A 19,960-nucleotide genomic window follows, 5' to 3' on the forward strand; every position below is an offset into this window, starting at 1 on the left:
CGTACAAGAACACTGGCGCAAAACAGTTCTTGCGCATGAAGCCTGCAGTGTAGATGAAGCCCTCGGGGAAAACAACCACAGCAGACAGTCCTGCACAAAAGGAGGAGCAATGTGTGTGAGGGGAAAGTGGGTTAAAGGTGAAGCGAATCCTGTTTGGAAACAGCCACTTCTCAGGGTTTGCCTCAGACACTGCCAGGGCACTGGGAAGAGCAGCCCTATTAAATCAGTGGCAGCTGACCTGCGGGGGCCACAGTGCACAGGAGAGCATGCTAGGTTGCTCTTTAGCCAGACACCGCTTAAGCATCTTCTCTGCACAGGGCAGGCTTTAACCTTAATGGGCACACAGCCCTGTGCTGGTATGTGGTGCTCCTCCCAACCTGTTCCACTTGCAGATAGGGGTGTAAAGCAGGGGGACAAACCTTTGTATTCCCGTTGTTCAGCGATCACATCGAGCTGCCTCTCCCCCTTCACCCCCCCACACGCTTCCTTGCCAGAGTGCTTGCTGACCACACACCTCCACTCCATGCAGTCGGCCAGAAGCTGGGAACAGGTTGCTGCAGTTTTTCCACCAGGAGGTGAACACCACTTTGGGATAGTGAAGGGGGCCATATAGCTGCCAAATTTAAGTTTCCATGATGATAAAAAGGACATTTGTATAATTGCAAAATATGGTGCTTGTTGCATTAAAAACATGCTCTGTATGCACTATATGTGAAGTTTACTATGTACATTCTAAAAATATAACAAGGAAAAAGATGTCAGTTACCCTCTGTAGCAATCTAATCTAGTGCTTCTGGTCTTCAGGTTATAGCCCATTGCTTGTAAACAAAGGCCAGTCTAAGCAAATTGCTCTTAGACCGCTCTGGATAAAGTGTTTTCAGAATAGCTTCCTGCCACCTCATCAATGCCTGGTCTACACTACAGCAGAAAGTTGACTTATGATCCACCACTCCGGCTAAGTTAATTATGTAGCTGGAGTCAACGTATCTTAAATCTTGTTTCAGCACCATCCACGCAGAGGGAGGTCAATGGGAGCAAATACTACTGTTGGCTTCCCATTACTCCTAAAGAGCAGGAGAACCAGCCCTGATAGGGGGCACCCTTTGAGTTCAATTTAGTGGGTCTTCACTAGACCCACTAGCTCAAACCCTGGAAGATCCTTCTGGTAGTGTAGACGTGACCCTTGTTGTAGCACCGAGAAATGTAGGTGGTAAACTGCAGTAATGGCATTCTGTAGCTTGTTCCACTTTGATGTTAGGAATCCATTTCTGAAGCACTCTTGTCACATTATGACACGTCCCCCAAATCTATTAAAAATGAATTCCCCCCCTACGTTAAGAATAACTGAAAAAGCCAGTGTGACTTTCTCATATATAAGCTAGCTTTGAGTTCAGCATGGCTGCGTCTAGATGGGCATGATTTTCCGGAAATGCTTTTAACAGAAAAGTTTTCCGTTAAAAGCATTTTCGGAACAGAGTATCTAGATTGGCATGGACGCTTTTCCGCAAAAGCACTTTTTACGGAAAAGCGTCCGTACCAAGCTAGACGCGCTTTTCCGCAAAAAAGCCCCGATCGTGAAAATGGCGATCGGGGCTTTTTTGCGGAAAACAAATCTGAGCTGTCTACACTGGCCCTTTTGCGCAAAAGGGACTCTTGCCTGAACGGGAGCAGAATAGTATTTCTGCAAGAAGCACTGATTTCTTACCGTAGGAAGTCAGTGCTTTTGCGGAAATTCAAGCAGCCAGTGCAGACAGCTGGCAAGTTTTTCCAGAAAAGCGGCTGATTTTCCGGAAAAACTGGCCAGTCTAGATACAGCACAAGTATAACCAATTACAAGAAAAATGGTAATGTGTGGAATAACTTGAATGTTTGCAAACGGGGGCTCTGAAAGGAGAACCTATCTCAACCATAACTAAAGTACTACCATTCTGGTGCAGGACTTCTGTACACATTGATTACAGCTTCTATAAATCAGAGGGGCTTTTAACACTTTTTATTTTCTTCTCCTCGTTTATTACCATGCAAGTGGACCCTGGTGGTGTTACTTGAGAACGATTTATTATTAAGACAGGAAATTCTCAGGAGAGTCACCATCTGTGTTCAAAGATTAAGGGCTTGGAAAACTCTTCAGGGAAAGGATGCAACAATTACCTCCACTGAACACTTTCACAGAGTGTTTTGACAATTAAACCACAAAACAGTAGGTTAGAAATAATCTTTATTATCCATACCTCCCATACAGTTTTCAGACTATAGTTCAGAAACATAGGATGAGATACTGTCCATGTCCATTTTAGTTTATACTTTAATAATAAATTGTACCTAGATATTGACTATGATATTATCTCTCTCTTTCTTGTAAAAGGTATTTCTGTTAGTGCTTGAACAACTGGAAATCAGCATTTTGGACCAAGTCAAGTGAAGGCCGTCATCTGAAGAGGCACCGTCAATTTGTAATCTAGTTGGTTTCTCCAAATGAGTTAAATGCAATTTCTCCCTGTGTATTTTGGAGAACTTTTGTCACTCCCTCCCCGCCATGAAGTTGTGAGAGAGACTCCCACAAAGTGGTAATCTTCCCACAACCTGTGCTTAAGTGCTCTGCCTCAGGCTGGGATTCGGCAATGAGCTCCACTTTGGCTCCCATTACCCCTTCACAGAACACCAGGTTCTGTGTGGGCAGGTTTCAGTCCATGAGGTGCTCAATGCCTCAGGACTGAAGCATTTAGTGTACAGCTACTCTACATGGCAAGCAGTGCCAATACACAATATACTGCCCAATGTACAAAAAGGGGAAAGATGCAGCTTGACTTTCTTTCAATTATAATTGGTTTAGAGATGGTTTGGTATTGGCAGATACAAAATTGTAAAGGAAGTGTAACGGTGCCCCTTTAAATTGTGTTTACAGCTCTCCAGAACCAATAGCTTGAAATTATAAATGCTTCATTGACATTCAACAAATTTTAAAATTGGAAAATCAAAGCTAATCAGTTGCTTTTGTGCGCAGTTGTCTCCCTGAGACTAGCTTTACAGAAAACAAACCATGTACTGTACCTACTCAGTTACGAGGCTATTTTCTTGAAATGCAGTGAAGAGGTTTTAAATTAGTATTTAAATTAGAGAAATCTACTCCTACCCTGTTTGTAATAATAAATCATCTGCAACTAAACAACCATTCATCCACCTTGCAGGAAAAATCAGTATCTTATGCCACTGTAACTCAGTGTAGCTCCACTGCCCTTTCCTACCATTCTGATTCACTGTGCCTTGGCATAGCTACTGTTCCTCCCCTGTGTAGCTTTTATATGTATAGAGATACGTAACAGCATGGAAACAGCTTTCATGGCTAGCATAATGCCCATATACAGTATGTTATATTAACCATTCTGCAATGTCCCATCTACAGTACTCATAAATGTCTTGCATTAAGACTATTATCGCAGCATTTAACAAGTGTATAACCAGTGACACAGTAAAAGAATGAGCTCACAATACACGGCTAATGTAAAAACATTTTTTTAAACTGGAATTCATAAAATACAAGCCATTTTGAACAACTTTTTCTTTTTAATCAAACCTGTTGGCATGAATCCGAGGTTTTTTTCAGCTGATATAAGTTCTGTTTGTATTACATATAGGAAGATTTCATTCACATGAAATTGCACAAGTCAGAATATCTATCGATATGCATAAATATTGAAACTAATTAAAATTTTAATAAGCAATACTTACATAGTCCTGGTTATACAGTCCTAACGGCTTAATAATAAAAGTTTTAAAAGAAATAGAGAAAGAGATATAGGGTAAGGAGGCCTCTAGGAGAGGCCAAAAATCAGGGGTCAGCTTGCTCTTCCACTTTTGAAACAGAGTATAGAAAAAAGTTACCTTGTCTCCTCGCAGAAACAAAATACTGTATGTTGAAAGTGTGTCCTTTCATAAATTTGAATTTTTAGAATACAAAATTCAATTAAGCCCTAAAACTAATAATATTGGTAGAATAAGAAGTGTTTACAGAAATTAGGGGGAAATACCCTCCTAGTATAATCTGCAGAAAACATTTAAAAGGGAGGGGGGTTTTCTTCAGTAGCTGAAGTAGTTTGAAACAGGAGGAGAGCTCTCCTTCCACCAGCTAAGGGGGAGCTCACGGAAGCTGAACTGAGGGGGAAAGGCTGCGCCCTTCTACTTTTTGGCAAAGCCAGGATACATTTGCACTCCTTCCAGATCTCCTTTAGTGTGACTCCCTTGCCATTCACTTTTGGGCAGCATTCATCACTTTTGACTGAGACTTCTTTGTATGAACTGATGGCCCAATATTCAAGCTGCAGTGCAGCCCAAACCTACTCTCACCCAACTGATGTTAGTGCAGAACTGCCATTGGTGTGAATGGTGCAGGATTGGGTCCCCAGAGTCTGATGCAAGTCATACTAAGATCATCGAGGAAGGCTTGTATAGACTTCAACTGGCTTTGAGCAGGTCCATAATGTTTTGAACATGCAAGGTTAATAGGAGTTCTGCCATCAGAAGGTTTGCGGGATTGTGCCCATACTGAAAGGTTAATGTGAGGTGTAAGAACCCAACAGTTAGTGTTTCACTGTATTAAGACCTTACAGGGTCAATCTTGAACATAAGTCAATTAAACATGAAAGTAAAAAGAGAATTTTCCTCTCCCACATTATGATAGTCACATGGACTAGTTATCACATTGCTGCTTTAGCATTTTAATTCACAAGTCTGTGGTGTCACTTCTTGCTGTAACAGAGGAAACCCAATTCCATAAGGAGCCACTTTTTACAGTGGAAAGCAGCAGAGTACAAAACCCTTATGTTTGGGAATTTTTGAGTCTGGAATAGAGCCCTAAACCTCCAAAACTCTGTTTTATTAAAAAAAATTGGGGCATCTCTTTGGCGTATACAAAAAAAAGTTCTTCAAAAACCATACAGCTCCAATATTTATATACAGACTTGGGGAAAGGAATAACATGAAAAGACAAAGGTGTCTCTCACATTTATGTATTCAACTCTGATTTGGCAGTCAAGTAGCAAATCGGTATAGTGTAAGAAAGGAATAGTCACAGAACATATATATTAAAAAAAAAAAAAAAAAGGAACGAAAACCCAAACAAGCCTGCAATCTAGATATTAGATGGATATACTTTTCCTGAAAATTTTCCTTGATTCTGGAGGAAGAATTGATGGATTCTGTTGCTCATCTGGTAGCTGTGCTGAAGGCATGAATTGTGTCCAACAGCTTTTTAACCAATATCAGCACAAGGTAAGAACCTTAGCTGCAACAACTAATCAATCCAAATAGTACCCTGAACAATTCTCTTTCATTTAATAGCCACTGTTGAGCCACACATTATAAAGTTGGACCTGACTGCGATTTTCGTGCCATAGTATTTCTTATATTAACAAATATAGCAAATCAGCATATTTGCTGATTTTTCTAAAAATTATAAATGGTTAGCTAATTAGTTCAGCAATACGCAAAGTGCATCTATTTTAGTTCTTTCCATAGATCACCTGCTTTTGCAAGTTTAACTACTTCACAGTTTAAAATATTGTGAAGAAGTTATATGTATATATTTTATGTAGAACAATTTATTTACATCCACAAATATATACACATACACAATTCTGTACTTGATATAGTCATAAACACCTACTATGTAGCTATTTACATTATAGACAGACGGTGTGTGTATGTACACTAAATAATGACATTGACTGAAAATATTCCATGAAATTTCATGGAGTAAGAACAGTGAAAACATGAGTAAATTTGTTAAGAGCTTTCAATCAAACAGGGCTACATGCATTAGATATAGGAAAGCCCAACTGTCATCTTTCTTATTTCCCACACAACGACTAAACGTCTGATTTTCACCAGAGGAAGCTGACAGTTCTTTCTGTTGAGTGAATAACTTACTAGTCAGTACCCATTCATTAAGATGATTCTGGATATCTTGCAGAACTCTGAATGCCATGTTGCTAACCACTGAAAGTATTTACTCTGAAGGGTTATTGCAGTGTTACAATATACCAATCACTCAGAGTCCATGAGGTTGTCTTCTCCAACAAATGGTACAAACACATAAATATTTTAGCACAAAATATACAGCTTAACGTGAGACAAGTTCATGTATAAATAAAGAGCTAAAGGCCTATGGGTGCACTTTAAAGGCCAAAAGTTCCTCAGAGTGCATATTGTTTAAGGAACGCAAATCAGGTAATTTCAAAAGAAGTTTTGTAAAAATAGAGGCTTCGTTGGGATGGTTTTTCATAATTAAGGTCCTTAGCGCACGAATTAGTGTCTCCTGCAGCGCCTCCACAGAGTTAACATTTTCTATTCCAGATCGATCTAGAGAGACAGGGAGAAAAAAAAGGCAGGCAGACACAGCTTGCAGATAAAACAATGTTACAAGTCAATTGTCCAAATAATGAATATAGAAAAAATATTAAAAACATGTAAGACTTTCAAACCTGGGTGCCTTAAATGAGTCTCCCACATCCTTATTTACACCCTGATTCAGCAAAGCTCAGATACAGGCAGGCAGTCCCATCTCTATTCAGCTAAACAAAGCACTTAGGGTGCATCTACACTGCACCCATGCCTCGAAATAAGCTTAATTGTGTAGCTTATTTTGAGGTAATTTTGAAATAGCTTCTTTCAAAATTTGATGCTGTCTACACAGCGCCAAATTTCAAAATAAAGCGCTATTCTGAAACATTCCTTATCCCCTGTGGAACAAGATTTATACAAACGTCGGAATAGCAAGCCCGTTTATATTTCAAAATAACGAGCGCACTCAAAAGACACAGAATAGTTATTTCAGGATACTTCCAGTATCCCAAAATAGCTCCGCAGTGGAGACTTAGCCTCACTGAAGAGAAATGGATTTAAGCACATGTCTAAAGTTAAGTGTTAAAGTGCTATACTGAATCAGTGCCTTGCGTGCACAATGAACGCTGCCTAACATTTTGGTGCTGCTGCACATTCAGCAGCTTTCACTGACTTTAACAGGAACCGCAAGTGCTCAGCACTATAGAAAAATCTGAATTTAAAACCCTAGCTCTAAGGTCTTGTTTTTTAAAATCATCATCTTGCAGAAGGTATATAAGCCAAGTGTTTGTTGCTCTCAGCAGTCAGTGATTTATGGAAATGGAGCAAGTTCAATACTTTCCAGTACTATACCCCATCTCAGACTATAGTTAGCTCAAGCACTGATAACAGACTGATGTGCTAGAACATGCTTACCTTCCCTTTTTCAAGAAAAAATATTCCACTCAGATTCTGCCTATCTCAAATACAGAACAGAATAGTTTGTGAGCATATATACAGAGCCATCTCCCCACACCCATATGACTCAAGTATGGGATCAGGCAGAAACGAAATCCTGGTACACGTGGAAATACAAGAACTACTCCTTCCCCACATTCATGTGGAATCCCAAAGGTGGATAGAAAGGGAGGTAAGGCCACTGCTCCAGCTTCTCTTATGTAGTGGCTAGCAAAGCGGGAGACTAACAAAGTGAGAGAGAATAAGCTGCATTCCCAAAGAGCTGTTGAAGTTGGCCTGCAGTCTCCACCTGCTCTTGCTGCTTTGGTTTTTGTTACTTCGACCTTCTGCCTAAGCGTTTAAGAAAGACACACAACTCCAGCTGCATAAATTGCATAGCTGGAGTCAATGTATCTTACATAGCATTTTCGCACCATCCACACAGTGAGAGGCCAACGAGAGCAAATGCTCCCGTCAGCTTCCCTTACTCCTCGTGAGGAGCAGGAGTATCGGCACCGACAGGGGCACCCTCTTAGTTCAATCTAGCAGGAAGATTGACAGGACAGTATCAATCTTCAGTATAATGTAGATGTGCCCCCAACGTATCTCAGCAGCAACAATGTGAAGTGATGCAATTTTTAATGGCTGTTTATCAGGCTCTACGTCAAATCCAGGTTAGTTTTTAAATATTCTATTTTACAAAGAGATTGACTTAAAGACCTAATTCAGAAAGTATCACCATTCAGAAAGGGTGCTTAGTTATGTGCTTACCTTTGAGCTTGGGCTTATGAGCTTTCCTCAACTGGGACCTAAATTTGGACTAATTATATGCAGTATTTTGAATAATAAATCCTCCAAAAGTGAGACATTTCTTTAAAATTAGCTATATACTTTGAAAATACTTTCTATAGCTGTTACTACAAACTGTGCATTCCATTTTTAGTCCTGGATTCTGCAGGTACAGTGGCAAATGCCTAACTTTAAGCATGTACATAATCCCCCTGAATTTGACAGGACAAACATGCTTAAGTGAGGCATGCGCTTAAGCACCTTGCAGAATGAGGTCCTAAACCACCAGTGAGAAATAAGATTTAGTATGTGAGCTATCTGAAACAGAAGTAAGATGAATTTTAGGGCCGGACTGTAAATCCCTTACTTACATGGGAAAGAATGAGATTACTCACCAGTGGTACCACTCAAGTGAATAAATGCTCATTCATGGCAGTAAGGAAAACCAGGCTCATAGTTCTCACTCTGACCTATAACTTGTCTGGCTGTTGAAACTTTTTGGAAAGGGTATTTTACTACAGCAGTGAGACAGAAGCAGCAGAAAAAAATAGATATTTTCTTCTTTTCTTTTAAACAGAAGTGTGGGTTACATAGTAATAAAAGACAAGCCCTACACATCTGCAAATCAGACCTGTTTTTCACATATGCAATTTCCTACTGGCCAGAGCTGTATAAGTTTGAGCTATGGGCTGCCAGGAATTTAGAGAAGACCCATTAAATCCTTCAAGGCAATATAATCAGGCTTGATGTATATATTTTACAAGGGCCTTCACTCTAATGACAACAGTATTCAAAGTTTGACAAAGGCATAGATTAACTTTCTTTCCTTACCAGCAGAGACCAGGACAACAGCTGTAAACAAACTCATTTCCTCATCACTAAGTTGCAGACCATTTAGTTTCTCACTAAATTCAAACATGGAGTTAAGCAGATCCCCAGCTCCCATTGAATGCAGGTCATCCACTCTGTACTTCTTTCCACTAAGAAAGGTGACAGTACGTTCCTTGGCATCAAACAAAGATGCAAACCGTACCATTAAAACCTGGCAAAACAGGGGGGAAAAAAACTTTGGTAGATTTGTATAGATTTAAGTGAAAATACAGCTAATTTTACAACACTCCAATTAGTTTGTTCCCATCACTGAGTATCTTGATTAGAAATAGATACTACTCCACTTAGCGCTACAGAATTATGCAAGCTACATACATCCTGGAAGTCTGGGAAAATAAGGAAAACTAGCTGTTGTTTCAGGCAGGGAAATGGTGAGGAGCGATAACAGAGCTAAAATTTAAGCCTCAGACATCCTGAGCCATAAAAAAAGTACCATTCACAAATGGAAATTCACCAGTATGAGGACTTACTTAAAGCTACCAAGCAAACAAAAACATTCATTTGAACGTGGGTCCTTGGAGAGGCTAACACAGCAGAGCTTGAATTGGGAATATATTTTTGGTATAGGCACCCGTTTTGGCATATTTACAACTGTCAAAATCTGCCTCCTTGTTTTCAGCTGTACTGTGAAGATTTTCCATATAGAATGGTTAGTAAGGTTCCATTTGCTCAATGTGTAACAACCCCTTACATTTTCCATTGTTTCAATACAATGCACAGAACTGCTACCTTCAGACTTGGATAAACTAAAACAAACTTTGTTTTAAAACATCCAGCTTTTTTTCTCTCAAAATCAAAACCAGCTGGTGGTGTGCAGTAAGGCTGCTAAGAAGCAAGTAAATGACTAATCACATATTCAATACAATTTATATCGAGTACACGATTAATCGATAAGAAGACACTAAGGCTCTGCAGTTTAAATGCAGTAGAAGCCAGGCATGCCGGGGGTAGGGCCAGGTCCTGCACTGCGCCTTCAAAAATTTCTGAAGTGGCCCTGGGCCATGCCGGAAAGGGCAGGGCCTCAGGCAGAAGGGGTGGGGCCAGGGCACTTCCATGCATCCCCACCCACAGACCCTGGTCAGTCTGGTGGTAGGGAAATGCAAAAATCCTTTGCCCCAACCCCAGAGAGAACTGCCAGCTGTTCTAAACAGCTGGTGGTTCCCTCTAAGTACCCGTGCTCCTTGCAGGGTGGGAAGAGACTTCACGCACTCCCTCTGCCCCCAAGCTCTAATTGGCCTTGGGTCAGGGGAAACATGCGAAGTCTCCTCCCACCCTGCCCCTGTTCTGCAAGAAGCGTGTGGTGCTTAGAAGTGCTGCACACCTCGCAAGGCGGGAGGAGACTTTGTGCACTCTCCCCCCCGGTCTCTGGCCCTGATTGGCCTGGAGGCAGGGGGAGTGGCAGGGCCTCTGTGGGCCGGATCAATTTGCTGGCTGGCCTGGATGCGGCCCACAGAAGCCCTTTTGCCCACCCCTGCATCACTAGCTTAAAATAATGACTCTTCTAGATCAGCATTGCTTCAATTCTAGTCTTCAAACCATATGGCCCACTCCTCAGCTGCTATAAATACCAGCAAAGTTCAGCTGAAGCACTTGAGGCTACACCTGTTCACACTAGTGAGGATCTAGACCTAAAATCTTGAGTGTAAAATAAAATCTAGACTCCAGGTCAGTGTTCGCCAGAAGTTCTTACATTATTAACCAGCTGATATTAATTTACATACAATAATTAATACCATATGCAGACATGACTTCTCATAAACAGCTGGCTGTGCTAAGGCCTATCACTAATGACCCAACTATCAGCCATGTTGTAGACACTATGTAGCACCCACAGTGTACAGGTTGAACCTCTCTAGTCTGGTACCCTTGGGACCTGAGCAGTGCCAAACCAGAGAATTTGCCAAACCATATTGTCTAGCAGCATTACCAACACTTCCACTGCTTACTGGGCTCTTAGAAGACTCCTAGCGGTAAATTAGCTCTAAATAACAGCACAGAACACTGAGAGCCAGGACGGGTGGCTGTAAACAAACTTTATGGGACTGCAGAAAACTTGGCCATACCCATGTTAAGTGGACATCCAGCTCACTAAAATCATGCTGGAACACAGATGTTGCTGGATCAGAGAGTGCCAGACTAGAGAGGTTCAACCTGTAGTGTATTGCTGAGTAAAGTTTCATGTGTTGACACCTGGGGATAATAGAGGCTCCAGTGACTGTAGTATCACTGGAGGGACTCCTGTGCAAATGGAACCACTCAGGTCATATTGCAGGAGAGATTTTAGGCAGCATCAGGGACAGGTGCAGAACAGGGACTATGAGGCTCTGTGGGGCGACTAATTCAGATTAGACCCACAGAAGTAAGGTTGTTACCTGCAGCCACAATGTCTCCCTATCGCCCCTTGCATCAAGATCCTCAGCTGGTATAACCGGCTATAGTTTTATTGACATTAATAGTTCTATGCCAGTGGTCTCCAACCCGTTGATCACAATCGACCGGTTGATTCAGTGTCTCCAACAGTCGATATCCGGGTTCCCTCTGACCTGCATGGCTGTGTACAAGAAATTTTAGGTCTGTCCTCATTCGCATAGCCATGCAGCAGAACTCACCAATACTCACTTTCCTGCTGGAACGGAAGGTGAGTGGTGGTGGCAGTGTCCTGGTGGGTTCTGGCCAGGTCGCATGATGGGCGAGCAGCGGCTCCCCTTTGCTCTCGCTGGAGCCGGGGTGCAGTGAGGCTGTTGCTGTTGGAGCAGCCTCAGCAGACAGAACGCTGCAGCCAGCTGGCCGGGCCACGTGGCGGTAGGAGGCTGCCCCCACCTTTGCTCCAGCTGGAGCACTGGCAGATAATGTGCAGTCACAGGTGTCACACTGAGACTTGGTGAGTAGAGGACAAGATATAGAATTATAAATACTTGATTTTAGATATATAGCGCATAAATTAAAAATAGACGGTTTATTCTACAACATTATCTTGGAGTAGATCTTGGGTTGCATGTAAATTCAAAAAGCAATCTTGCGCTGAAAAAGGTTGGTGATCACTGTTCTATGCCATTATACCGATTGAGGATCTGGCCCCATCTCACTAATGGAGCAACTGCATACCCAGGGGGAAGTCTGATTCCAGACAAAGACACGTTCATCTCTATTAATAAGACATAAGAGTGCTGCACAGTCTGCCAGCCCATCATCTAAAGCCTGAAGGATTTTGGCAACGCATCTGCTGTGATTCTCACCTCAAAGGTCCCAGCCTTTAGCAGATTGACCTGGTCGTGCTGGGAAAGATCTCGGAACCCTGGAATGCGTTTTGCGAACTCCACCACTTCTTTCACTGCAGGGGTGAAGCTCATGGAAAATTCTTCCCAGACTTCATGGCCAGACTTAAGTGGGTCCACAAAGGGCGTCTTGCTCATTGGACAAACCTAGAAATGCCACGCACACAAAACACCCCTCTTAAAATTATATTCCAAGTTTAAACCAATTTCTGAAAGAAGCAGACTCATTGATTAGGAAATCATCACATTACTGATACGACACATAAAACAGGAATATTCATTAGTTAACTAAGTAACAGGGATATTTTATGCAGCTACAGTAAATATCTGTTTAAATTTTTGCTAACTTTGGCTTCTCCAACAGTGTAATTAGAGAAAGTTGCTACCACTCAGGGAATCAAAGTCAAACACCCCATTTCAGATCTCACTCCCTCTGGCTTCTTAGGGTTACCCCATAATCTGCCTCATCTCATTGTAAACCAGGAACAAATAATCTACACTGCTCATTTACCCCTGGAATGGGCAGGGGAAGAGCATGTTCAGGCTCTAGATGTCATCCTGGGGCAGCAGTGACAAACTCCAGTGTCAAACAAACTCTGAGGGGCTCAGCTTTTAGGCTCACCATGACACCCAAGGCTTGTCTGAAATCTAGACAGACTAGCAAGACTGAGAATTATTAACAATGCTGCAAGGCTTACAGCCACAACTGGAGGTCTGAACTCCATGAAGAAATCCTTGCCCCAAACAGGCTTACAAATAAGGGGATTCTCATTGAAGTGAGAAAACCTTGAAGCATAATCAAAAATTAAGAGGTGGATAAATTTCGCCAATCTGTACCCAAAACACATTGGCTGTGTCTAAACTGGCCAGTTTTTCCGGAAAATCAGCCGCTTTTCCGGAAAAACTTGCTAGCTGTCTACACTGGCCGCTTGAATTTCTGCAAAAGCACTGACTTCCTACTGTAAGAAATCAGTGCTTTTTGCGGAAATACTATGCTGCTCCCGTTCAGGCAAAAGTCTCTTTTGTGCAAAACTTTTGCGCAAAAGGGCCAGTGTAGACAGCTGAGATTTGTTTTCCGCAAAAAAGCCCCGATCGCGAAAATGACGATTAGGGCTTTTTTGCAGAAATCGCGTCTAGATTGGCCACGGACGCTTTTCTGCAAAAAGTGCTTTTGCGGAAAAGCGTCCGTGCCAATCTAGACGCTCTGTTCCGAAAATTAAGAGGTGGATAAATTTCGCCAATCTGTACCCAAAACACATTGCCTGTGTCTAGACTGGCCAGTTTAATGCTCTTTTCCATTAAAAGCATTTCCAGAAAATCATGCCAGTCTAGAAGTAGCCATTCAGAAAAGACAGGATTTGTAATTATGGAACATCACAGAACAAGAACTGGAGTATTTTCTATGTTCCCCCTTCCTGGTCCATTCCATCAGGTAAAAACACAAAAAGCCTACTTTAAGGAAAAGAGTCAGCTACTGCAAGGTAAAGAGGGAGGGACTTACTATAATTGGGGGCAATATGTTGGAAATACAAGCAGAGGTGTTTGAATTAAATTAGTTAAGGTGATCAAAGAGGCTGTAACAAGGAAATGCTTTCTGGTATAATGCTGCGACTGAACACTCTTAGATGAGAAGTGATAAGGAAAGGGAGGGACCCCTCCTTGTAACTCCTATCCCTATGGGTACATCTACACAGCAGCATTATTCCAGAAAAACTGATATTATTCCTAAATAACATAGTGCACGTCTACACTACAGTAATAGAGATGTAGCCGTGTTAGTCTGGTCTTGCTGAAATACAACAAGACTTTATTTCAAAATAATGTCGAGCTGGAGGACTTCTTATTCTGACTCATGGTAACTCTCATTTCATGAGGAGTAAGGGAAGTCAAAGGAAGAGGGTTCTTCCTTCAACTTCCTGCTGTGTAGAAAGCGCCAAAAGTCGAATTAAGCTATTTCAACTTAAGCTATGCAATTGATGTAGCTGAAGTTGCAGAGCTTATTCCGACTTTAGCCCTGCTGTGTAGAGGCACCTAAAGAGTTTAAGGCTGTGTCTACACTGGCATGATCTCACGCAAAAGCGACCACTCTTGCGCAAAAACTTGCTGCCTGTCAACACTTGCCGCGTGTTCTTGCGCAAGTAAACTGACGTTCTAATGTATAAAATCAGGGATTCTTGTGCCAGAACTCTGCCGCTCCCACTCTGGAAGACGCCCTTTTGTGCAAGAGCTCTTCCTGAAGAGGCCAGTGTAGACAGGAAGCATGAATTTCTTGTGCAAGAAAGCACTATGGTTAAAATGGCCATCAGAGCTTTCTTGTGCAAGAGAGCGTCTACACTGGCATGGATGCTCTTCCGCAAAAGCACATCTCTTGTGCAAAAGCACATGCCAGTGCAGACGCTCTCTTCTGGAAGAGTTTTTGCAGAAGAACTCTTCCGCAAAAGAATTTTTGTTTGAGAATGTGCCAGTATAGACGTAGCCTAAGAGTTTAAACTGTTGTAGGGATAGAAGGATAGGTTTGTTGAGGACATCCCAGAATACTCCAAATCCAAATGTTTTAAATAGTCTATAAAAACACTTGATCTAAAAAAAAATCCAATAAATCTAGCCCTAATTAATTTTTTTAAATTACCTTCCTGATAAGTCTCAGAGAGGTAGCCATGTTAGTCTGTAACTGAAAAAACAACAAAGTTCTACAGCACCTTAGGGTATGTCTACGTTACCCCGCTAGTTCGAACTAGCGGGGTAATGTAGGCATACCGCACTTGCAAATGAAGCCCGGGATTTGAATTTCCCGGGCTTCATTTGCATAAGCCGGCCGGCGCCATTTTTAAATGCCGGCTTGTTCGAACTTAGTGGAACGAGGTGTACAGATAGTTCGGAATGGCTTGCTAGTTCGAACTATCTAGCCTGTGCCGCGTGTAGCCGCGCGGCACGGGGTTCGAACAAGCCGGCATTTAAAAATGGCGCCGGCCGGCTTATGCAAATGAAGCCCGGGAAATTCAAATCCCGGGCTTCATTTGCAAGTGCGGTATGCCTACATTACCACCCTAGTTCGAACTAGGGTGGTAGTGTAGACATACCCTTAGAGACTAACACAAAATGTAGATGGTAAAATGAGCCTTCATGGGCACAACCCACTTTCTGATAAGATGAGCAACTACAAAAGGACTAGTAAAAATGGAGTAAAAATCAACTAGCTTGACTCTAGGGATAAAATCCTGAACCCACAGACGTCCTCAATGGCTTCCAGGGACCAAGGCTGCACTTTAGAACTTGTGTTTGGATACTTTTTAATGTATATTTCAAGTTAATGTATTTAACTTTGTAAATTATTTTAAAGGTTTTTATCCCCAGGAACCGAAGGATTTACTGAGTTATATGGCTCACTTTTCAAAGAAACCCACTGTAATGATTTTCAACTATATCTTTTATGTGCTTTAGATGAAAATAAACCATCTAGCAACTAAAAGCATTGTCAGAAGAACTCTCACTTTTTTTATTTCAAATCCCAAACAAGTGCAAATCATTGATCTCTATCCAGTAATTCTTTCCCACTAAACTCTGCTGGGTGGTATTTGGGGCTCCACTATGGACTAAATTCACCTGTGCACAACTTCACTGATTCAGGGGTTACATTTGCCCCCCTATGTATTTATATATAATTAAAAACATAGCAAAAGAGTCTCCCTGAAGCAGAAACAATAGACATTACTGTACCAGGTGCATTCTCCCTCCAGTGTTGCATGAGTAAATATTCAAGTTCTCATTTGCAGAAAACCCATCTTCTGGGATCCTATCACACATTCCTTGAGTATAACCATTGGAAAAGTTCAGAGAGTGGCCATTTGCAAAACAAACGGTGCGCCCATTTGGATAATGTGTTACATTTGTCCCTTTGTACTGTCCAGCAAGATGTTGTTCACTCTCAATATATTGGGTGTCACTGAGACCACTGCCACAATGGTCACTATTCAAGGTATATTGCTCTGGGTGCTTTGGAATTCTTTTCCCACTCTGTGGCTGCATGGCCTCCACTGGGTTTTCTGATTGTTCCTGGTTGTACATGAAAGTGTCCTTGTGGGCTCTGGTCACCATTCCAATCACTTCTTCCTTCGCAATGTCAGAGGAAGGAGGAGGAGAGGGACTTTTGATGTTTTCTAGCTCGTGCTGGGGTTTGGGTATAAGCTCTTCTTGAGACAATGGGGGCGTTTGTTCCTGATGTTCTGTTAATGCATCATTTGGCAAGTGACCATTGAACTGACTGTTCATCATGGTCTTCATGGCACTTTGCATTTCGATCAGCATTCTCTGTTTTTCCCGTTTAGGAATGCGGCCAAATCGAACAGCTAAGGAAAAAAAAAAAGGCTTTAGTTACACTGGCACACCAAATTCAGTCATGAAAACCACTATACACAAAGCTGATAATCTTTGCTTTGTTATGCCCTGGCACTAATGCTGATCTTATTTGCATGGCTGTATATCAAGAGTAACTCCAGGATGTCCAGGAAGTTAACCCAGTGTAAAGCTGGTGTCAGATTCCAGCTTCAGGTTCAAGATCATCCGGTTGTGCACCACTGGTTATATGTAAAATAAAGGCAGCTAAAAATGCACCAAGAACACCTGCATCTCCCTATCTTAGCTATTCCAAATTAGGCCTGGTCTATATACACTATTGTGCCCATATGTGTGCTTTAAAACCGATGTATTTAAATCAGTACAACTTTGTGTGTGGACACTCTTAAATTGATTTAAACCTGGCTTATCTCATGTTAGCTTATATTTGTAGGGCTAATTCACCCAAAATAGCCAATATTAAACCAAGTGTGTTTGCCCAGGAGTTTGGCATTTAATTAAAACGGTTTACTTAAATCAGTTGTGTACCAGCCCGTACATAGACAGCTCCCTCAGGGTTCGTAGTCAATGATACTCAGAATGACAGCAAAATTCTTTTAAATAAAGTTCTAGGTTGATTCCCCCTATTCAATGAGAGTTAAATAAGTTCTTGTTCAGTATGAAACTGAGGGTATGTCTACACTACCCTCCTAGTTTGAACTAGGAGGGTAATGTAGGCATACCACACTTGCAAATGAAGCCCGGGATTTGAATTTCCCGGGCTTCATTTGCATAAGCGGGGAGCCGCCATTTTTAAAACCCCGCTGGTTCGAACCCCGTGCAGCGCGGCTACACGGGGCACGAACTAGGTAGTTCGAACTAGGCTTCCTAGTTCGAACTACCATTACTCCTCATTTCACGAAAATTTTAACTGAAATCAAAACCTAGCCTAATACCTGTAGAGGAGCTTAAATATTGTTTAACTTGATAAAATAAATGAAATGTGTTATGTCAAATCCATCCATCCAATAATTAGGGTACATCTACAGTGCATGCTTATTTCGGAATAAGCTATTCCAGAAGATATATTCCAAAATAGCTTATTTTGAAATACAGTGTCCACACTACAGGAAAGCCTCAAAATTAGTCCGAGGCAGGCTCCCCTAATGTGGATGCCCTATCTCGATTTAGAGCCCCAGAAAGCACTGGGGAGAAATACTTAGAATGGCCCTGGTGAGGAATTATTTCACTTTGTATCTGGTGCTCATCACAATTCATTATAGCCACACAGTGAAAAGACTAGCTAATCCACATATAAGGGACAAGACTAGTGTCAGCATACAACAGGATTCCACTGTCTGTTTCTGCCTCCTTATGATCTTTGACACATTCTTTTTCGTACTGGGTGGCATATGCAGCACAAATCACTTTTACATGGTCACTACTCCTTGCAGGAACATACCATCTCTTGACATTCCAACAGACAAACATTTTTTGAAGCGGCACTGTTGGCATCTGTTTCTATTCATTCTCATTATGGAGCAGTTGTTATTCTTCAAGCACTTCTTATATTGGATGTTTTGCTGAATGCTTCTTCTGAAGAAACCCTGAAGATAAAAATCAAAACCTATTACCATACATGTCAAATCTTCCATCAAGACGTGTCCACTTGCAAGTAAGCTCCACTTCCTCATATAAAACTTTCAGAGCCCTGAGAAGTAAGTGCCACTAGTAGCGCACCTCAAACAGTTTTGCTAACAGAGTGAAACATGTGTAAGGACAATTATAGGAGGATTAATACAATAAACTGGTTATAAACTATAATACATTCTAGAAGTTTCCCCGGCAGTCAAAACCTAAAATCCAAGGATCATCATTATCATCATCCTCATTTTACTGATGGGGATACCTGAAGAGCTGAGAGGTTAAGTGACTTACCCAAGATCACACGGGATATCTGTGGCAGAGATGGAAATAGAATCCAGCTCTCCTGACTCCCAGCCCCGTATTTTAGCCACAAGACCACCTCTTGCACAATGTCTAGCCTCCTCCATTCAAGAAGATGGCTTTCACATAATGCCATTATTGCCATAAGCTCCTTCAGAGAATGGATCATTCATGGTGTTCCTGTGTCTGAGAACAGACCTTTAATCAATCAATGGACACACAGGCATCCAATTTAGTTGTTCCCATGGGAAGGCATGGTGTATTCCCAAGCAGCCTGTCTTTTTAAAGCAACCTGAGTATGTTCTGAACTTTCTCAGATTAATGTTTTATTGGATAAATATAAATTTAACTTTTCAACAACATCACTCTTCTTACCTTCTGATTCCAATTATTAAAACACCCAGGCTGCATCTAGACTGGCATGATTTTACGGAAATACTTTTAACGGAAAAGTTTTTCTGTTAAAAGTATTTCCGCAAAAGCGCATCTAGATTGGCACAGATGCTTTTGCACAAAAAGTGCTTTTCCACAAAAGCATCCGTGGCCAGTCTAGACGTGATTTTGTGCAAGAAAGCCCCAATCGCCATTTTAGCCATCGGGGCTTTTTTCCGCAAAACAGTTCTTCCCTGTCTACACTGGCCCTCTCGAGCAAGTATTCTTGTGCAAGAGGGCTTTTTCCCAAGTGGGAGTGTGAAAGTATTTGCACAAGAAGCACTGATTTTGTACATTACAAAGTCAGTGCTCTTGTGCAAATTCAAGTGGCCAGTGTAGACAGCTGGCAAGTTTTTGCGCAAAAGCATTCGCTTTTGTGCAAAATCTTGCCAGTCTAGACGCACCCCCAGTGATTTCAAAACTAGCTACTATCCACAGCAAAAAGGAGACTACTATTACCTTACCTTACAACCCTCACAAGCATGAACACCGTAGTGAAATCCTGATGCAACATCCCCACAGACTTTACAAAGGAGAACCATGCCATTAAATTCTAGAAATAAACAGAAGAAAGTAGGCATGAAAATCCAATGGGCATTGTCTACACTGGTGGCGGTACGCAGGGTACATGTAGCTACAAACCCCAGTGAAAGAGTGGTTGCGTCCACACCTATTGTGGGGTGCATGGGAGTGAAAGGCTCTGGGCAGAGGGATGTGATTGGGAAAGGCTCCAGTACTATGGAACTACTGAATCTACTTTCCCCACTCTCTTCCCTCTGCAAGAACCTTTTCCCCGCTGTCAGAACTTTCCCAAGAAGTGGGGAAAGGCTCTGACAGCGGGCTACCATGCTGCTACAAACAGCAATGTAGATAAGAAGACATTGTTTGGGCACGTACAGAGCTGTATAGATCTATACTGTAGGACAGGGGCGAGGAACCTTTTCTGGGTGGGGGCCACTGACCCATAGAAAAAATCAGTCCGGGGCCGCAAACAAGTGAGAAGCAGAAAAATACCCTCT

The 19,960-nt window shown here is 41.9% G+C and overlaps 1 protein-coding gene across 7 annotated transcripts in view; it reads right to left on the reverse strand.

Moving 5' to 3' along the window:
• Positions 1 to 2,200: 2,200 nt before the first annotated feature.
• NR1D2 (nuclear receptor subfamily 1 group D member 2) overlaps positions 2,201 to 19,960 on the reverse strand; it is a 29,872-nt gene continuing 12,112 nt past the window's right edge. For 3 of the 7 annotated variants that reach the window (XM_075922052.1, XM_014579145.3, XM_014579146.3), the window contains 5 exons: positions 19,406 to 19,494; positions 18,025 to 18,169; positions 15,948 to 16,576; positions 12,192 to 12,377; positions 9,113 to 11,832 (listed from right to left, as the gene is read on the reverse strand). In XM_075922052.1, coding sequence (XP_075778167.1) covers positions 11,371 to 11,832; positions 12,192 to 12,377; positions 15,948 to 16,576; positions 18,025 to 18,169; positions 19,406 to 19,494 — 1,511 coding nt within the window. In that variant the 3' untranslated portion in view covers positions 9,113 to 11,370. The other 4 variants (XM_075922051.1, XM_075922053.1, XM_075922055.1 and 1 more) reach the window with 4 other exon arrangements.

Source organism: Pelodiscus sinensis, chromosome 2 (assembly GCF_049634645.1).
Source record: "Pelodiscus sinensis isolate JC-2024 chromosome 2, ASM4963464v1, whole genome shotgun sequence".
In the NCBI taxonomy this organism is placed as follows: Eukaryota; Metazoa; Chordata; order Testudines; family Trionychidae; genus Pelodiscus; species Pelodiscus sinensis.